Source organism: Lithobates pipiens, unplaced genomic scaffold (genome assembly GCF_037356315.1).
Source record: "Lithobates pipiens isolate NorthernLeopardFrog02 unplaced genomic scaffold, aLitPip1_a1.2 Scaffold_16, whole genome shotgun sequence".
In the NCBI taxonomy this organism is placed as follows: Eukaryota; Metazoa; Chordata; class Amphibia; order Anura; family Ranidae; genus Lithobates; species Lithobates pipiens.
Window position 1 is genome coordinate 174,953,928 of NW_027507748.1, and position 20,962 is coordinate 174,974,889.

Here is a 20,962-nt window from a genome sequence, read left to right on the forward strand (position 1 = left end):
CCTCTGAAATAATAAACAAGAATAACACAACTTGTTCATGTGCAGGATAATGAATATTACTGACTACAAATCTATACACTAAGATTATTCTGTTATGATTTTAGGAGGCTAACGTGAATTTTAAGTTTCCAAGCCTTTTCTTGTTGGGTCAGTGCTTTGTCAGGAAATCACTGCAAAATGGCAGTGATAAAAAGATTGAAGCTGATTTTAATAAAAAAAAACTGAGTTACCTGAGGATACTGTATATCAAAACATTAGGTAAACTAAAAATTCTGCTGGCTAAACTTAAAAATAAAAATATTGACTTTGGTTGTACATGTTTAGCTTGGTTAGTACCCTGACTATTCTTTACAACTGCCCCCCATGGGCTGAACTCAGTTCTGAACTCCCTGGGTTGGGAACCCATACTGACAAAGTATTCGGTCTTCAAACCTCTGCTGATAATCTCACAACCAGGGAGCACACCTCCCCAATGTAATATAAACAGTCAGCTGTTGTTTCCACACCCTGACCTGGCTCTTTGTGCCCCCATGGGACGACTTGACCCCTGCTCATTTGGGGGAATCATTCCACAGCTCATCCAACTTTAGCAATTAAGTGCCAGGAGAGCTAATGGACTCTGCAGCTGACAGCCCAATAGCTCCCAGTACTTCAGCCTGTATCTCCTCCCAGGGCAAATCATCATCTCATAGCACACATAGATCCTGGGGCTCCTCTCTCCAGAAGTGTCTTCAACAGAAATGCTTTGCATGCCCCACACTGTGCCCAAAGTGCAATCACCAGGATTACTCAGTTGTAGGAAGGACACAGGGGAGACTCATGTGCCCCATAGCTGCCGAGTGCCAGTTCCTTCCTGGGTATGGACATTGGTCCTGTATCCAGGGCAATGCCTTGTGCTACTAATACTGTATTGCATGGACTCATTCTCTCCTCATAAGGTTTCTTCCACAGAAGACGAAACATACTTGCAACTAACAATCAGAACGTATTTGCCAATCAGTGCATGTAGTTTTCTGAGGAAGATGCTCGGCTTTACTTACCCAACTCCACACTCCTGTAAATGGCCATTCAGCAAGTCTGACACATTTCTTTCAATCAGAGATGAGGTAGCCAGATTCTGACAACTATGCAAGTAATGTAGTGCCCCCTAATGGCAGTTGATAAGCCAGTTTCCACACCAGGAGGCCTACAGTAAATCATGAGCACAAGAGGCTGGGTTAGCTTTTCTTTGTAGCTGGGGAACAAATCACTACACTGCGATCTTTGGGGCCTGCCAGATTGGGAGTTGCCATGAGGTCCAAAACAGCAGCAACCTCATAGTCCGTAGATGGTTTACCTGATTCATCTGTATCTCTACCGAGAAATAATACACTTTGCTTTCAAAGGACAATCTCACTCCCTACACTCTGGAACAGCAGCAGAATCCTCATTCTCTTGTGTGAAGAGGAGATTAAGGGATATTTGATCAACATGTATAAATATATAAGTGGTCCATATAGTGAACTTGGTGAAGAGTTATTCACTTTTGGTTCAATATAGAGGGCACTCTTTACATCTGGAGGGAAATAAATTTAACCTTCACATACAGAAAGGCTTCTTCAAAACAAGAGCTGTGAAAATGTGGAATAAACCCCCCGCTGGATTGAATGTGATCATGATTTATTTTGTTTTTTCCCTTCCTCCAGATTCAACTGTGGGTATAGGATAGTGTAAATGGAGGTTTTCTATTTGTGTTTTCATTTAATTGGCTGAACTAGATAGACTAGTGTCTGTTTTCAACCTAACTATGTAACTATGATACCCTGAAGGCCTACTGTATATACCTTGCTCTTCACAGGACCCCACAAGTGTATATGGACCCTTTACTCTATACTAGGGATGAGCCGAACACCCCCCCGGTTCGGTTCGCACCAGAACTTTCGAACGGACCGAAAATTCGTATGAAATTTAGAACCCCATTGAAGTTTATAGGACTCGAACGTTCGAAATTAAAAGTGCTAATTTGAATGACTAATATGCAAGATACTGTCCTAAAAAGGGTTTGGGGACCTGGCTCCTGCCCCAGGGGACATGGGTCAATGCCTAAAATGTTTTTAAAAATGGCCGTTTTGGCGGGAGCACTGATTTTAATGACGATTAAAGTGAAAAAAAGTGAAATATTCCTTTAAATATCGTGCCTGGGGGGTGTCTATAGTATGCCTGTGAAGTGCCACGTGTTTCCCGTGTTTAGAACAGTCCCTGCACAAAATTACATTTAACGGAAATAACGTCATTTAAAACTGCTTGCGGTTTTAATGTTATATCTGGTTCCGGCAATATGGATGAAAATCATTGAGAAAAATGGCATGGGTAGCCCTCCCTGCCCATTGCCAGCCCCTTTGTTCTTGTACGGATATTAAGGGGAACCCCGTACCCAGGCCCTATATACTCAGAACAGCAGTATACAGGCGGTGCAAACAAGACAGGGACTGTGTAGGTTTGTTGTGTTAAGTAGAATCTGTTTGTAATTTTCAACTGGTACATTTTTAAAGTGTAGCTCCAGTCAAAAAATCTATTTTTAAGCTTTTTGGAAAACATAGGGAAGGGTTATCACCCCTGTATAATTTGTTTTGCCATCCATCTTTTTTCATCTCACTTCCTGTTGTCTCCTTCCGTTTGCAAGTAGGAGACATTTGTAAGTTGGATGTTTGAAAGTAGGGGCCTGCCCTATACGCTCTGTGTTGGTGTTGCCACAACATTGTAAGCTCTCAAAGGGACTCTTGGTGGGCGCTGGAGCGCCCTGCTGTGAACGATTATATCAAGAATTGTAATTACATGCCATTGTTGAACAGTGGTAGAAAAATTGGGCATTTGGTGGTTGTGGTGCTGGTGCCACAACACTATAAGTCCTCACAGTTACTCTGGGTGGGCACAGGAACGGGCCCTGCTGTGAAATATTATATCAAGAATTGTAATTACATGCCCCTGTTAAACAGGGGCTGAAAAATTGGGCCTTAGGCACTGGTGCTGGTGCCACGACACTGCAACCTCTCCCCTATACTCTAGTTGTAGTGCAGGAATGAGCCCGGCTGCAAAGCATTGCATCAAAAATTGTAATTAAACGCCCCTGTTAAACAGGGGCTGAAAAATTGGGCCTTAGGCACTGGTGCTGGTGCCATGACACTACAACCCCTCCCATATACTCTAGTTGTGGTGCAGGAATGAGCCCTGCTACAAAGCATTGCATCAAAAATTGTAATTAAACGCCCCTGTTAAACAAGGGCTGAAAAATTGGGCCTCAGGCACTGGTGCTGGTGCCAGGACACTTCAACCTCTCCCATATAATCTAGTTGTAGTGCAGGAATGAGCCCGGCTGCAAAGCATTGCATCAAAAATTGTAATTAAACGCCCCTGTTAAACAGGGGCTGAAAAATTGGGCCTTAGGCACTGGTGCTGGTGCCACGACACTGCAACCTCTCCCATATACTCTAGTTGTGGTGCAGGAATGAGCCCTGCTACAAAGCATTGCATCAAAAATTGTAATTAAACACCCCTGTTAAATAAGGGCTGAAAAATTGGGCCTTAGGCATGGGTGCTGGTGCCACGACACTGCAACCTCTCCCATATACTCTAGTTATGGTGCAGGAATGAGCCCTGCTACAAAGCATTGCATCAAAAATTGTAATTAAACACCCCTGTTAAACAAGGGCTGAAAAATTGGGCCTTAGGCACTGGTGCTGGTGCCACGACACTGCAACCTCTCCCATATACTCTAGTTGTGGTGCAGGAATGAGCCCTGCTACAAAGCATTGCATCTAAAATTGTAATTAAACGCCCCTGTTAAACAAGGGCTGAAAAATTGGGCCTTAGGCACTGGTGCTGGTGCCACGACACTGCAACCTCTCCCATATACTTTAATTGTGGTGCAGGAATGAGCCATGCTACAAAGCATTGCATCAAAAATTGTAATTAAACACCCCTGTTAAACAAGGGCTGAAAAATTGCGCCTTAGGCACTGGTGCTGGTGCCACGACACTGCAACCTCTCCCATATACTCTAGTTGTGGTGCAGGAATGAGCCCTGCTACAAAGCATTGCATCAAAAATTGTAATTAAACGCCCCTGTTAAACAAGGGCTGAAAAATTGGGCCTCAGGCACTGGTGCTGGTGCCAGGACACTTCAACCTCTCCCATATAATCTAGTTGTAGTGCAGGAATGAGCCCGGCTGCAAAGCATTGCATCAAAAATTGTAATTAAACGCCCCTGTTAAACAGGGGCTGAAAAATTGGGCTTTAGGCACTGGTGCTGGTGCCACGACACTGCAACCTCTCCCATATACTCTAGTTGTGGTGCAGGAATGAGCCCTGCTACAAAGCATTGCATCAAAAATTGTAATTAAACACCCCTGTTAAATAAGGGCTGAAAAATTGGGCCTTAGGCACGGGTGCTGGTGCCACGACACTGCAACCTCTCCCATATACTCTAGTTATGGTGCAGGAATGAGCCCTGCTACAAAGCATTGCATCAAAAATTGTAATTAAACACCCCTGTTAAACAAGGGCTGAAAAATTGGGCCTTAGGCACTGGTGCTGGTTCCACGACACTGCAACCTCTCCCATATACTCTAGTTGTGGTGCAGGAATGAGCCCTGCTACAAAGCATTGCATCTAAAATTGTAATTAAACGCCCCTGTTAAACAAGGGCTGAAAAATTGGGCCTTAGGCACTGGTGCTGGTGCCACGACACTGCAACCTCTCCCATATACTTTAATTGTGGTGCAGGAATGAGCCATGCTACAAAGCATTGCATCAAAAATTGTAATTAAACACCCCTGTTAAACAAGGGCTGAAAAATTGCGCCTTAGGCACTGGTGCTGGTGCCACGACACTGCAACCTCTCCCATATACTCTAGTTGTGGTGCAGGAATGAGCCCTGCTACAAAGCATTGCATCAAAAATTGTAATTAAACACCCCTGTTAAACAAGGGCTGAAAAATTGGGCCTTAGGCACTGGTGCTGGTGCCAGGACACTTCAACCTCTCCCATATACTCTAGTTGTAGTGCAGGAATGAGCCCGGCTGCAAAGCATTACATCAAAAATTGTAATTAAACGCCCCTTTTAAACAGGGGCTGAAAAATTGGGCCTTAGGCACTGGTGCTGGTGCCACGACACTGCAACCTCTCCCATATACTCTAGTTGTGGTGCAGCAATGAGCCCTGCATCGGTCAGACGGCCACCTTCTCCACCACTCCTTCTGACCGATGCCTCAGCAACACGTTGTCCAGGACCAGGAGTTTGTAACCTCCCAGTCTCTGGGAACATGTTGCACAGACCTTTCTGCAAGGCCTCCCGGAGATGTCTCATCCTCTGCTCCCTCTGCGACGGCAAGATAAGGTCGGCAACCTTACCCTTGTACCGTGGATCAAGGAGAGTGGCCAGCCAGTAATGGTCCCTCTCCTTGATCCGAAGAATACGAGGATCCTTCCGCAGGCTTTGCAGGACCAGGGAGGCCATGCAGCGTAGGTTAGCTGAGGCATTCGGTCCGGAGTCCTCTGGGTCACTAAGGACAACATGATCCGCAGCTACCTCCTTCCAGCCACGTACAAGTCCACGGGTTTCTTGGAACTGTAAATCATCCCTACAAGCCTGCTGCTGCTGCTGCTGATGCTGAGTGCCAGCCTCCACCTCCATGCTGACACAATCATCCTCCTCCTCCTCTTCCTCCTCCTCATCCTCTTCCTGTGTGATGGGTGGCACATCAGGAACACTGTCTGGATAAAGGGGGCCTTGAGAGGTAAGGAAGTCCTCCTCTTCCTGCCTCTGTTCTGCCTCAAGTGCCCTGTCCATTATTCCACGCAGCGTATGCTCCAAGAGGTGGACAAAAGGTACAGTGTCACTGATGCATGCACTGTCACTGCTCACCATCCTTGTGGCCTCCTCAAACGGTGACAGGACAGTGCATGCATCCCTGATCACGCCCCACTGGCGTGGTGAGAAAAAACCGAGCTCCCCTGACCCTGTCCTGGTGCCTTAGTCGCACAGGTACTCATTGATGGCCCTCTGCTGCGTGTGCAGCCGCTGCAGCATGGCCAACGTTGAGTTCCACCTGGTGGGCATGTCACATATAAGGCGTTTCTTGGGCAGGTTCAACTCCTTTTGGAGCTCAGCCAGCCGAGCACAGGCATTAAATGATCGGCGGAAATGCACACCGTATTTCCTGGCCTGCTTCAGGACATCCTGTAAGCCCGGGTACCTGCCCAAGAACCGCTGCACCACCAGGTTAAGGACGTGAGCCACACAGAGCACATGAGTCAGTTGTTCCTGTCGGAGGGCGGAGAGGAGGTTGGTGCCATTGTCGCAAACCACCATTCCTGGCTTAAGCTGGCGTGGCGTCAACCACCTCTCAGCCTGCCCCTGCAGAGCTGACAAAACATCTGCCCCAGTGTGGCTCCTGTCCCCCAAACAAACCAGTGCAAGCACGGCATGGCATCGTTTTGCCTGCGTGCTTGCGTAGCCCCTGGAACGCCTACGGAGCACCGTTGGTTCTGAGGACAGAGCACTGGAGGAGGCCATGGAGGAAGAAGAGGAGGGGGTGGAGGAGAGAGGTGTGTCACAACCAATAGTAGCATTTTGGAGGCGTAGTGGCGGAACAACCTCCAACACTACTGCACCTTGTCCTGCATCCTTCCCAGCTGCCAGAAGAGTGACCCAATGGGCCGTGAAAGACAGGTAACGTCCCTGACCATGCCTGCTGGACCATGAGTCAGCGGTAATATGCACCTTACCGCTGACCGCCCTGTCCAGCGAGGCAAGGACATTATCTTCCACATGCCGGTAGAGAGCCGGAATCGCCTTCCGTGAGAAAAAGTGGCGTTTGGGGACCTGCCACTGAGGAACCGCACATTGTACAAACTCACGGAAGGGGGCCGAGTCTACCAACTGAAAAGGCAGCAGTTGAAGTGCTAGCAATTTAGCCAAGCTAGCATTCAACCGCTGGGCATGTGGATGGCTGGGAGTGAACTTCTTTCGGCGGTCCAGCAGCTGGGGCAGGGACATTTGACTGCTATAATCGGACGTGGGTGTACTGCTAGCAGAGTGCCCGGAAGCACTTGGCTGTGACACACCTAATTCTACACCTTCATTCCTCTCAGAGCAGGTTTCAGAGAGGACTGAAGGTCTAGTGGGGTTGGAGATGCCAGATGATGAGGAGCAAGGAGAGGTCCGCTTTGTTCTTTGGTGTGGGTCTTTGAGGTACGCTTTCCAACGAGCTGCATGGAAGGTCAACATATGTCTGGTCAAGCATGTGGTGCCCAAGCGGCTGATGTTTTGGCCACGCGAGATACGCTTGAGACATATCTTGCAAATAGCAGCGGTGAGATCTGATGCACTCGTCTCAAAAAAGGCCCACACCAAAGAACGTTTAGAATAACGCGCAGAGGCAGTGCCCTGCACAGGCGGAGCTCTGCAGTGTGATTCAGTCGGTGTGCTGCCCCTAAGCTGGCCCCCGGAGGGCATGCTGCCTCGTTGGACATGTGCCTCCTCCTCCTCCTCCTCCTCCTCCTCCTCCTCTCTCCTACCAGGCACCTATGTGGAGTCAGTGCCCTCATCATCCCCTCCCTCTTCATCGTTGGAGCAAACCTGGCAGTATCCTGCAGCTTGTGGAACATGACTGCCAGATTGCTGTCCTTCTTGAGCATCCCCTCTCTCTGCGCTCATGCTACTGCCTTCCTCTAGCTGAGTATCATCATCAGAGCCTACAAAACACTGGGCACCCTCCTGGAGCATGTACCCAACACTATGCTCAAAGAGTTCAGGAGACTCCTCAGGAGGACGTGGTGGGTCTAGGTAAGGAGTCACTGATGATGACATTGAGAGGAGGGAAGACGATGCATTGGCAGCTGCTTTGCTAGTACCCTGAGCCTGGGTGAGAGAGGATGAGGAGAATGAAGAGGGCTTGGTCATCCATTCTACCAAGTCTTCGGCATGTTGCGGCTCAACATGTCCAGCTGCCGAAAAGAAGGACAAGCGTGTCCCATGGCCACGTGCTGATGATGACGATGCACCGCATCCACAAGCTGCACTGTTGTCTCTAGACACAGAGCCTGCTTGCCCTCTTTTATCGGCTCGCGCCTGTCTGCCTCTCCTTGCTGGCCTTCCAGACATGGTAATGGCCTGAAGGGAGATGGGAAAACCAGCAATTGGGTAGTATATATTTTGCTGGAGGCACACACAACACCCACTCCTGCAGATGGCTCAATTAGAGAAGAGCTATGTAGGTGGATATAACGGTGTATTCTGCGGTCAGGTCACGCAGACAGCACGCACAATCTCCTACAACTGACTGCAAGCTCTATTTAAAAAGAGCAAGATAGCTAGCTATATAGGTGGATATAACGGTGTATTCATGCGGTCAGGTCACGCAGACAGCACGCACAATCTCCTACAACTGACTGCAAGCTCTATTTAAAAAGAGCAAGATAGCTAGCTATATAGGTGGATATAACAGTGTATTCATGCGGTCAGGGCACGCAGACAGCACACACAATCTCCTACAGCTGACTGCAAGCTCTATTTAAAAAGAGCAATATAGTTAGCTATATAGGTGGATATAGCAGTGTATTCTGCGGTCAGGGCACGCAGACAGCACGCACAATCTCCTACAGCTGACTGCAAGCTCTATTTAAAAAGAGCAAGATAGCTAGCTATATAGGTGGATATAACTGTGTATTCTGCGGTCAGGGCACGCAGACAGCACACACAATCTCCTACAGCTGACTGCAAGCTCTATTTAAAAAGAGCAATATAGTTAGCTATATAGGTGGATATAGCAGTGTATTCTGCGGTCAGGGCACGCAGACAGCACGCACAATCTCCTACAGCTGACTGCCAGCTCTATTTAAAAAGAGCAAGATAGCTAGCTATATAGGTGGATATAACTGTGTATTCTGCGGTCAGGGCACGCAGACAGCACACACAATCTCCTACAGCTGACTGCAAGCTCTATTTAAAAAGAGCAATATAGCTAGCTATATAGGTGGATATAGCGGTGTATTCTGCGGTCAGGGCACACAGACAGCACGCACAATCTCCTACAGCTGACTGCAAGCTCTATTTAAAAAGAGCAATATAGGTAGCTATATAGGTGGATATAGCGGTGTATTCTGCGGTCAGGACACGCAGACAGCACGCACAATCTCCTACAGCTGACTGCAAGCTCTATTTAAAAAGAGCAAGATAGCTAGCTATATAGGTGGATATAGCGGTGTATTCTGCGGTCAGGGTACGCAGACAGCACGCACAATCTCCTACAGCTGACTGCAAGCTCTATTTAAAAATAGCAAGATAGCTAGCTATATAGGTGGATATAACGGTGTATTCTGCGGTCAGGGCACGCAGACGGCACGCACAATCTCCTACAGCTGACTGCAAGCTCTATTTAAAAAGAGCAAGATAGCTAGCTATATAGGTGGATATAACGGTGTATTCTGCAGTCAGGGCACGCAGACAGCATGCACAATCTCTTACAACTGACTGCAAGCTCTATTTAAAAAGAGCAATATAGCTAGCAATATAGGTGGATATAATGGTGTATACTGCACTACAGAAGAGCAAGAATGCAAAATCGTCCGATAACGAACGGTGTATACTGTGTTGAATGTACACAGAACACCCACTAACTCCTACAGACGCCAACACACTACACAAGGCCGCCGCGCTGGCGGCCTTACATAGTGTGGGGCATGTTCTACACAGCCTGAGCTATGATTGGCCACAGGCATCCTGCCTGTGGCCAATCATGGCTCTCCTCGCTGCCGGCGCTGTGATTGGCCAAGCATGCAGGGTCACGGTGCATGCTTGGCCAATCATGAGCCAGCAATGCACTGCGATGGCGCAGTGTATTGTGGGCCGTGAGCGCCACACGAATTTGCCATGAACGGCCCATAACGTTCGGTATTCGGCGAACAGCCGATGTTCGAGTCGAATGTATGTTCGACTTGAACACAAAGCTCATCCCTACTCTATACACATACTCATCCCAGCTTTCCCAGAAATTTAATTCCCAGTCATGAAACGCCCTTACTTCTTCCTTTATTAAATGGTAAACAGCATTACAGGGTCCAAATAATGGTAAAACATCCAAACGTTAACATATTTTCCATAGAGTAAATTTATCCTGTAATGAGGTACACAGCCATGAGTGATGTAAGTCTGTGTCTTTAGCCATAAGCTGTACTCACAGAACTATCCTCTCAAGTAACTGGACTAAGCCCATGGCTGGGGCCTGCTGAGGTGAAGATGTTCTCTTACCATTACTTGGTGAAGCTCTCTATGGCTTTACTATCCCTATACCTGACCACCACACTAGCATATCTATCTCCAATGTACACTATATTGCCAAAAGTATTGAGATTCCTGCTTTTACCCGCACATGAACTTTAATGACATCCCAGTCTTAGTCTGTAGGGTTTGATATTGAGTTGGCCCACTCTTTGCCACTCTAACAGCTTCAACTCTTCTGGGAAGGCTGTCCACAAAGTTTAGGAGTGTGACTATTACCATTCTTCCAGAAGCACATTTGTGAGGTCAGGCACTGATATGAACAAGAAGGCCTGGCTCACAGTCTCCGGTCTAATTCATCCTAAAGGTGTTCTATCGGGTTGAGGTCAAGACGCTGTGCAGGCCAGTCATATTCCTCCACCCCAAACTCACGCATCCATGTCTTTATGGACCTTACTTTGTGCACTGGTCCAAATCATTTGGTGGAGGGGGGATTATGGTGTGAGGTTGGGCTTGGCCCCTTAGTTCCAGTGAAGGGAACTCTTAGGGTGTCAGGTTAGGGTGTCAGCATACCAAGACATATTAGACAATTTCATGCTCCCAACTTTGTGGGAACAGTGTGGTGATGGGCCCTTCCTGTTCCAACATGACTGTGCACCAGTGCACAAAGCAATTTTCATAAAGACATGGATGAGCGAGATTTGGATGGAATAATTGATTGACTCGCTCAGAGTCCTGATAGAACACCTTTGGGATGAAGAAGAGCAAAGACTGCGAGCCGGGCCTTTTTGTCCAACATCAGTCCCTGACCTCACAAAATGCCCTTCTGGAAGAATGGTCAAACATTTCCATAGACATAATCCTAAACCTTGTGGACAGCCTTCCCAGAAGAGATGACATTGTTATAGCTGCAAAGGGTGGTCCAACTCAATATTGAACCCTACGGACTAAGACTAGGATACCATTAAAGTTCATGTGTGTATAAAGGCAGAAGTCCCAATACTTTTGGCAGTATAGTGTATATATTCACTGGAGAAAGGAAGGCCAATCTGTCTGGAAACAGGGCAGAGCCCCACCCTTTAAGGGATACTGGCCCCTTCTTACATGCTTGCTGGAAAGTTAACTTTTACAGGCTGCTTCGGGCTTATTTTTTTTTTTCCATAGCCACAAGATAAGAGTTGGGAGATGTGGAATGGACTTGTATAGTCAGTGTAATAAATAAATCAACATACAACAGACACAGCGGTAATAACCAGCTTTTATATGCTATAGAACTCCACAAGCAAAAAAAACAAAACAAACAAATAAATAACCACCATGTATTAATAATGCATGAGCAAAAATGTTAATGTTGTTACTGCTGAACACATTTTAATAAATCTAATGTAATCACACTGTAGAAGATGATAACTGCTTAAAGGAAAAACTAGGAGTTTATTTATAAGTAGAGAATGTGACTTTCACAAACATTCTCTGGTGCAGAATCAGTCACTCTCGTTTAAAACACATGGGCATGAATGGGCATGGATTCTTTACCAGAGGTTTTTGAAAGTCATTTTGTCTGCTTTATAAATGAATCTAAGCCCCTGTACACACGGTCGGACATTCCGACCACAAAATCCGTTGGAAAAAAATCTGACGGATTTTGTCCTAAACTGGTGTTGCATACACACGGTCGGACAAAGTTGGCGGAAAATATGATCGTTCGGAACATGATGTCGTTTGTTCGTTATGACGGGACTACGCTGAGGCTACTAGCCAATAGCTTTGGTCTTGTAATTTAATCTGAGCGTACGTGGCACTTTGTACGATCGGAATTCTCTACAAACGATCGGACAAAGTCCAATCGGATTTTTTTGTCCGAAACTTTGAGATCCTGCTCTCAAATTTTTTCAGACGGAAAAAGTCCGATAGAGCCCACACACGATCAGATTTTCCGACAATATAATCCGATCGGACCTTTTCCGTCTGAATTTCTGACCGTGTGTACAGGGCATAATGGTGTGTGCATTATGGGCTAGCAGAGTTGGTTCAGATCTTACTGTTATTCCAAACACAAAACATATTGGTAATGAACATGTTGGTACAAATAAATTGTTAAACAATTAGCAGTAATATTACTTGCCTTTTATGTGTGGATCACTCCATCTACTCCAAATCCTGTAATTGTCTGAACAGAACCTTTTCCATTTTGCTCTTACAGAGACGAAAACCTTTTCATGTGAATGCAAATAACTTGTTTTATAAGAATTTCCACTTATTCCATCTTTAATATCCTAAATGAAATACAAATAGTAGAGGGCAATTAGCGAAGATCTCTTCATCCTTGCTCATCTGTGCTGCCTGTGGGTTCATTTTTAGACAAGGAAGTGTGCCCTAGATACTTCCAACACTGGTTTACAGGAAAAACAAAAGCCTTTGGACAGGGTCCTTTAACCTATTGTAATTTTTTGTGTTCACTCCAGGACTATTCCTAACAGTAGATAATAGTTTGAAGTTAATAATAGTTTGATAATAATTTGAAGTTAATAGGTTTTTATCCAGTCTAGTTCCCCCTGGCTAATAAGGGGCCCCCCGAAGCCGTGGTGTATGACTTGATTCAATGTGCTAGCTTAGTAGGGCATTTAGGACTATTACAGCTATGACAGCATTAAAGAAAATTTTGGAACTGGCAGCTATCTGCTGTAAAGAACCTTTTCGGTTCCATTTTCCAGTTCAGAATCATGTTGAGACCTTCTCCAGAGGATCTCTAAAGCCTAGTACAAAACAGATTACAGCGCACACATACAAAAATTACATTTAGCCTGCAAAGGGCTAGTTTAAAACACCTGAACATATTCAAAAATACGGGAGTTTGGTCACACTATATGGTCATATAGTGCTAAGCCCACTTACTACGACAAAGTACCCTGAATTAGTGGGTCCTACTCTAGTAATAGAATGAAAGGACCTGTGTCTCAACCATGGGAGACACAGGTTCTTACATTCTATTACTAGGGTAGGGCCCACTAATTCGGGGTACTTTGTTGCAGTAAGTGGGCTTTGCACTATATGACCATATAGTGTGACCAAACCCCCGTATTTTTGAATATGTTCAGGTGTTTTTTAACTAGTCTTGCAGGATAAGAGCCAGTTCACACAGGGGCAACACGACTTCCAGTATGACTTTGGGAGGCAACTTGGACACGACTTGTGTATGAATCACAGATCGACTTCAACACGACTTGGGGCAACTTACAACATGAATTGTGACTTTGGCCGTGGCCAATCGCAGAATAATCAGCTCTCGATGGTTAACTCCATGCCAAATTTTAAATAAAAACCGGCATGGGTTCCCACTCCAATAGCCTACCAGACCCTTAGCCCTCTTATTGATTTTAAGGAGAACCCCCACGCCGAAAAAACGGCATGGGGGTCCCCCAAAATCCATACCAGACCCTTATCCGAGCACACAGCCCGGCCGGTCAGGAAAGGGGGTGGGGACAAGCGAGCGCCCCCCCCCTAAACTGTACCAGGCCGCATGTCCTCAACATGGGGGGTGGGTGCTTTGGGGAAGGGGGGCGCCCTGCGGCCTTCCCACCCCAAAGCACCTTGTCCCCATGTTGATGAGGACAAGGGTCTCTTCCCGACAACCCTGGCCATTGATTGTCAGGGTCTGCAGGCGGGGGGCTTATCAGAATCCGGGCATCCCCTTTAATAAGGGGGCCCCCAGATCCTGGCCCCCCACCCTATCTGAATGAGTATGGAGTACATTGTGCCCCACAGTTTGTGACCTGCTGGAAAACAGTGATAGCGATACAGAATCACTTGCAGAATTGTGTGATAGCGATTTGTGGGGAAATTCGTCATCAGACACAGAAAGTGATTTCAGCAACAATACTGCAACTGAGCTCAATGATGTGCGGACTTGGTGCTCTATTAACTTTGGTACGGATCACGCAGTGCCATTAAGATTCCCATTTACTGGAGCAACTGGTATGAAAGTGGATGTTAAAAATGACAACCCCTTGGCATACATACAACTATTTTTGACCGATGAGGTTATAGAAAAAATTGTTACGGAGACAAACCGGTACCAAGTGCAACAAGCTGCTACGCGTCGGAAGTTTTCAAGAAGTAGAAAGTGGGAACCAGTGACCAAGAGGACATTTGGAAATTTCTGGGCCTAATAATTCTTCAGGGAGTGGTGGGGAAACCCCTGCAGAAGTGGTCTTGGACAACCAATAAATTACTTGCCACTCCATTCTTTGGCACGGTCATGTCAGGGTGCAAATTTTCCCTGATAATGAAGTATTTGCACTTTGAAAACAATTAAGAATTTGATGGAACTACTCATTCATCATCAAAACTCAAGAACATTTTGGAAGTATATCAAATGATTTTGAAGAATTTCCAACAGAGCTATGTGCCAGCTAGAGACATCAGCATAGATACAAGTCTAATGACCTACAAGGGAAGGCTGGATACAATATATGGCTTCTAAAGCCACGTACACACGTAGCGGTATGTCCGACGAACTTAGTCTGGCGGACTTCCCGCCAGACTGTCCGTCGGACTTTCCGAATGGGCCACTTGCCCACACACGCCACTTTTTGAGCGGACTAATACGGCGTACTAAGTCCGCCGTACTATCCGCCCTACTTTTGAAATGAACGGACTCGCCCACACACGCAGAGGAAAGTCCGCTCATTTCGAGCACGTCTCCAGGTAGGCGGGGCCCGCGAAGGAGACGTCGCTGGCCCCGCCGCCTGGTATGGACTTAAAGGGGTCCCCCCCAAGTCCACAACAGACCCTTGTCCGAGCACGCTACCCGGCCGGCCAGCGAGCGCCCCCCCCCTCCTGAGCCGTACCAGGCCGCGTGCCCTCAACATGGGGGGTGCCTTGGGGAAGGGGGGGGCCGCGCGGCCCCCCCCACCCCAAAGCACCTTGTCCCCATGTTGATGAGGACAAGGGCCTCTTCCCGACAACTCTGGCTGTTGGTTGTCGGGGTCTGCGGGCGGGGGGCTTATCGGAATCCGGGAGCCCCCTTTTATAAGGGGGCCCCCGGATACCGGCCCCCCACCCTATGTGAATGAGTATGGGGTACAATGTACCCCTACCCATTCACCTGTAAAATAAAAGTACAAAAAAAACACAAAACACGAGATAAAATACTTTATTGCACAGCTTTGGGGATCTTCCGTCTTCGGGGGTCTTCTCGCCGGACTCCTCCGCTATCTTCTTGTAGCTCTTTTACTAGCGGAGGAGCCCGGCATTCTTCTTCGTCGCCGCCGGCCTCTTCTTCCGACTTCGGGGGTTTTGTCCCCCTCTTCGGTTCTTCTGCCGGGCCACCACGCCTTCTTATAGCTCTTTTACAGGCGGTGGCCCGATCTTCTGTCGCCGCCGCCGCCTTCCGCTCTTCTTCTTCTTCTTCTTCTTCTCCAGGAGATGTTGACTCGACGATCTCTCCGGCCGCAATACCAGGGTCGTGCAGCGCTGCCACTTATATAGGGACAAGGGGCGCCCTTACGATGTCACAGTCCCAGAGCATGCTGGGACTGTCGCCATGTGACATCAACCCATGTGACCAACCCATGTGACATAAACCCATGTGACACCGCCCCTTGTCCCTATATAAGTGACAGCGCAGCGCGTCCCTGGCATTGCGGCCGGAGAGATCGTCGAGTCAACATCTCCTGGAGAAGAAGAAGAAGAAGAAGAAGAACGGAAGGCGGCGGCGGCGACAAAAGACCGGGCCACCGCCTGTAAAAGAGCTATAAGAAGGCGCGGTGGCCCGGCAGAAGAACCGAAGAGGGGGACAAGACCCCCGAAGTCGGAAGAAGAGGCCGGCGGCGACGAAGAAGAATGCCGGGCTCCTCCGCTAGTAAAAGAGCTACAAGAAGATAGCGGAGGAGTCCGGCGAGAAGACCCCCGAAGAGGGAAGACCCCGGAGCTGTGCAATAAAGTATTTTATCTCGTGTGTTGTGTTTTTTTTGTACTTTTATTTTACAGGTGAATGGGTAGGGGTACATTGTACCCCATACTCATTCACATAGGGTGGGGGGCTGGTATCCGGGGGCCCCCTTATTAAAGGGGGCTCCCGGATTCCGATAAGCCCCCCGCCTGCAGACCCCGACAACCAACGGCCAGGGTTGTCGGGAAGAGGCCCTTGTCCTCATCAACATGGGAACAAGGTGCTTTGGGGTGGGGGGCCGCGCGGCCCCCCCTTCCCCAAGGCACCCCCCATGTTGAGGGCACACGGCCTGGTATGGCTCAGGAGGGGGGGGGGGCGCTCGCTCGCCCCCCTTTCCTGGCCGGCCGGGTAGCGTGCTCGGACAAGGGTCTGTTGTGGACTTGGGGGGGACCCCCACGGCGATTTTTTTCGGCGTTGGGGTTCCCCTTTAAGTCCATACCAGGCGGCGGGGCCAGCGACGTCTCCTTCGCGGGCCCCGCCTACCTGGAGACCCGCTCAAAATGAGCGGACTTTTGTCCGGGCGGGAAAAGTCCGCTCATTTCAAAAGTACGGCGGACTGGCATACACACGGCCGGATTGTCCGCCGAAATGTGAGTCCGGCGGGAAGATTAGAGTGCAACACGGCATTCTAAGTCCGCTGTACTTTCGGGTCAAAAAAGTATGCCGGAGGCTACATACGGGGGGATTGTTTGGCGGACTTGAGTTTGCCGGACTTTTCCACCGGATTGTTTGATTGTGTGTACGCGGAAAAAGCAGGATTTGGCATAAAATCCTTCATGCTATGTGAAACGAAAAGCCTGTGGTTCATGCTGACTTTGTTTGGAAAGTTACCAAACTGATCTTTTTGAACCACCAAACACCAATGGCTGTGAATAGAGCTGGACATCGTGCTGCTGGCGTTGTCAACCCAGAACGCCTGACTGTTCGTCACTTCATGGACTACATCCCACCAACTGAGAAAAAGTCAGCACCCACAAGGATGTACATGGTTTGTTGCTCAAAGCATGATGACAGTGGAAAGAAAATCCGAAAGGAAACCAGGTTCCATTATTCTGATTGTGACATTTTGTGCAGTCCCATGTTTCAAAATGTATCCTAACCGGGATGTTTACTGAAGCAATATGACTAGTAAAATTGCACCCTTGTTTGGACAAAAATGTTTTCAGTGTTTTTGATTTGATTATGTTATTGACTAAAATGTATTGAATAAAATGTATTATTATTATTATTATATTATTATTTGTTATTATTTATGGTTATGTATTATATTATAATTTATGATTTTGTTTGTTAAACTTTATCATACCCGGGATGTCTACTAGACTCTGGTTTGGACAAATTTAAGTGAGTTATTCCTAAGAATTACAGGCCTACAATATAAAACTCCAGATTTCCATGCAAAACAATTGTACTGCTTTCAGCATCAAAAATCATACCACCAGGGAGATTAATAAAGCCCAAAAAAACGTTGCTAGTTATGAAATAAAACTGTATAATATCACATTGTTCAGACAATAATGTCAATATGTTAACATCCCGGCCAATACTCCTCTTTACTAAATCTGGTTCATAATTATTTATTATGCATACAATTTAGTAGCAAGGCTGCATATAGATTCATTTTTCAGAACTGAATGGAGGTTAGAAGCTACAATATTTTTCCAATAGTAATTAAAACTACAAACAAAATAAATAAAATAGAACATATTACCTCATTTATTTTAACACTGAATAAGAAGCAATGGTTTTCCATATTGCTGTAGGTTTCTGGAGTCTCCCATATAATTTGAAGCTCAGTTGAACTAAAATTCATATGAATATTTCTTGGAGGATCTAAAATTACTAAAAAGACAGATTAGTTATTGATTTACCAAATGGCTGCGCAGAAAAAAAAGGGTAAATAAAGCACTAAATATAAAACAAAATCTTGAAGGAAAGTGTTTTCAGAGAGCGCATATTTTCATTTATTAATCCACATGTTTACAGTGGTACCCAGTGTTCCCAGAAGTAGAGGGTTTGAGGCTGACTACTTGGGGTCTGATGTATATGCATCGGCACTGCCTTGAATTCTAAAATGTATGAAATGGTACTGATCTGAGGTCTGAAGTGCATGCATTGGGGTGGAAGATGTTTTGCGTGTCCAGCAGTTAATCAAGTTTTGTATTCATAGTTGTACTGTTAATAGTAACTTAAATTCGTTTATTTTTATATAATAATGAATGTGTTTAACTTGCCATTAGCAGTAAAATTGAAAACAATCTGATTTTAAATAAACTAATACTACAAAACACTATTGTTCATTGGAATAACAGTGGGCTAATGCTTGTGAATATAACTCATGGGGAGGTATTTGCAAAAAAATAAAAAATAAAATAAAATGTTATGCCGAAACTACATGTATATTCATTCTGTGCAAATGTAGGCAACATTGATTGCTATTAGGCTATTCTTTCTCCAGATTAAGTTTTAATTTATTCATACGCAAAAGTGATGTATAAAATACTGCATGACTGAGGGATGTGCAGATTTCTGAGGCTCCAACTACCTAGAAAATAAACAATTGACCCTCTCCTTACCCTCCAAGATTGACCAGACGACACATTGTTTTGGAGTCGAATGGCCATAGCAGCCCTTTATTACAAACAATTGAAATAGAAAATTAACATAAGCAATTGTAATGCATATAATACATGCAATACATAACCAGTAAACAAAAAACCTCAGCTTAATCCTACCCGGTTTAAGGTCTTTGAAGGCCTATTTACTCTTGACCAACCGGTTGTATCTGTCATCCCATGAAAGGCCCCCAGCTGCAACTTAAAGTGGTTGTACACCCTGTACAACAACTTTTACCTACAGGTAAGCCTATATTAAGGCTCACCTGTAGGTGCTGGAAATATTTCCTAAACCACCACAGTTTAGGAGATATTTACAAAAAAGGCGTGCACCAATGATTACACGTCTACAGCGCATGTGCACTTTAGAAAGGGCACATTGTGCCGTTTCTAAGCCCTTGTACACACGTTCGGAGATTCCGACAACCAAATCCGTCGAATTTTGTCCGTCTGATTTTGTCCGACGGATCTTGTCTGAAACTGTTGCATACACACGGTCGGACAAAGTTGTCGGAAAATCCGATCTTTCAGAACGTTATGACGTCATTTCGTTACGATGGGACTACGTTCAGGGTAGTAGCCAATAGCTTTGATGTAGGAATTTGATCTGAGCATGTGTGGCACTTTGTCCGATCGTAATTCTCTACACATGATCGGAGTATGTCCGATCGGAGCATTTTGTCTGAAAATATTTCCGGCAAGTTGGAAAATTTGGTCCGACGGATATTCTGACGGGAACAGTCCGATGCAGAACACACACAGTCGGAATATCCGACAAAACGCTCCGATCGTGTGTACAAGGGCTAATAGGGGTCATGCGCGACTAGGGTTTACTTCCACTAGGGTTTACTTCCTCTTTAAACAGGTTCAGGGACAATTACCACTCACTGCTAGAGATACTACCAACTTAAAACCCCAATGTTACCATTGTAATATTAGGAAGGAACACCCATACCTCCAGATGGGTCCAACTCCACTAGTTCTCCAGTATTTTGTCCAGCACTGCCTTCAAAGACCCAATAGACCTCCTGTCGTTGCTATGACCAGTAATAAATGGCCGTTCGTCAACCAGCCATGTTGCAGAATTGGAGGATATAGCGTGTTATTTATTGTTGGCCTTGGAGTTATTACTTTGACCCAAGTCAAATACTGGATCAGGAGGATGAGAATTTCTTGGATCAAAAATTGCTTTATTAATCATGACCAATTATGTCATATGCCTTTGCTCCAGGAGAATAATCTGGATGATTTTCAGAATAATCTCCGGATAACGGACCCCTGCTTTTAGCAACTCTTGGCATTGTTGACCCCCTATATTAAGAAGAAGGACACATTGATTTTTTGGTTGAATAATGAATTGATTTGGTATATTTTCTATATTTTTGGATGCATAGAATGCACTTTTTGGTTAAGTTCTATTGGCAGATAGCATATCTAATTGTATTTGTTTTCTTTTTTTAATGCACAATAAAAAATTGTGTAGAACAATACTTGACTATGTGTTTTACTTCAAATGACAGTTTGGAAGTAGGCAGTTACATTTTAAAAAATACAATGTAAAATTAACAAGGGACACCAACATAGTTGTATCTTTGATCGTAAAAACTACGGGATAATGGTAATGATAAAAAAAAACAAGCATCATAATATTATTCTTGATATCACTAGAAAAAAAAAAAGCCTTTCAAAATTTGTTTGCCATAACTCCATCAGTATCACCAGCAAAGCAAATTCATTATTATCCCATTAAAGAAGAAGAGAATGTGCACTGCAATTCGAGATTTCATAATTTGCCACATCATGAATGTTAATTCTCCATTACGAACGCTAGTTTACAAGATTTCTGGCTCGTCCTTGTTTACGAGCATGCGTGTTTGTACTTTGGACTTTTGTCCAATGGACTTGTATACATACGGTCGGAAAAACAGACATTTGTCCACAGAAAATTTTAAAGCTTGCCAGCCAACATTTGTCTGTGGAAAATCCGACAACAATTGTCGAATTGAGTGTACAAACGGTCGGATTTTCCACCAACAGCCTGTCATCACACATTTCCCGTCGGAAAATCCGATCATGTATACAAGGCCTTAGAATTGATTCATTCCCTTAAAATAAAAAAGAAGTGCAGGAATGTATA

At 45.8% G+C, this 20,962-nt stretch overlaps 1 protein-coding gene across 1 annotated transcript in view; it reads right to left on the reverse strand.

Annotated features, from left to right (window-relative positions):
- Positions 1 to 12,374: 12,374 nt before the first annotated feature.
- Positions 12,375 to 20,962, reverse strand: part of LOC143982233 (granulocyte-macrophage colony-stimulating factor receptor subunit alpha-like) — a 105,145-nt gene continuing 96,557 nt past the window's right edge. The window contains exons 7-8 of the mRNA XM_077480778.1: positions 17,922 to 18,052; positions 12,375 to 12,533 (exon numbers count right to left, since the gene is read on the reverse strand). Of these exons, the coding sequence (XP_077336904.1) occupies positions 12,375 to 12,533; positions 17,922 to 18,052 (290 nt within the window). The remainder of the gene's footprint in view (positions 12,534 to 17,921; positions 18,053 to 20,962) is intronic.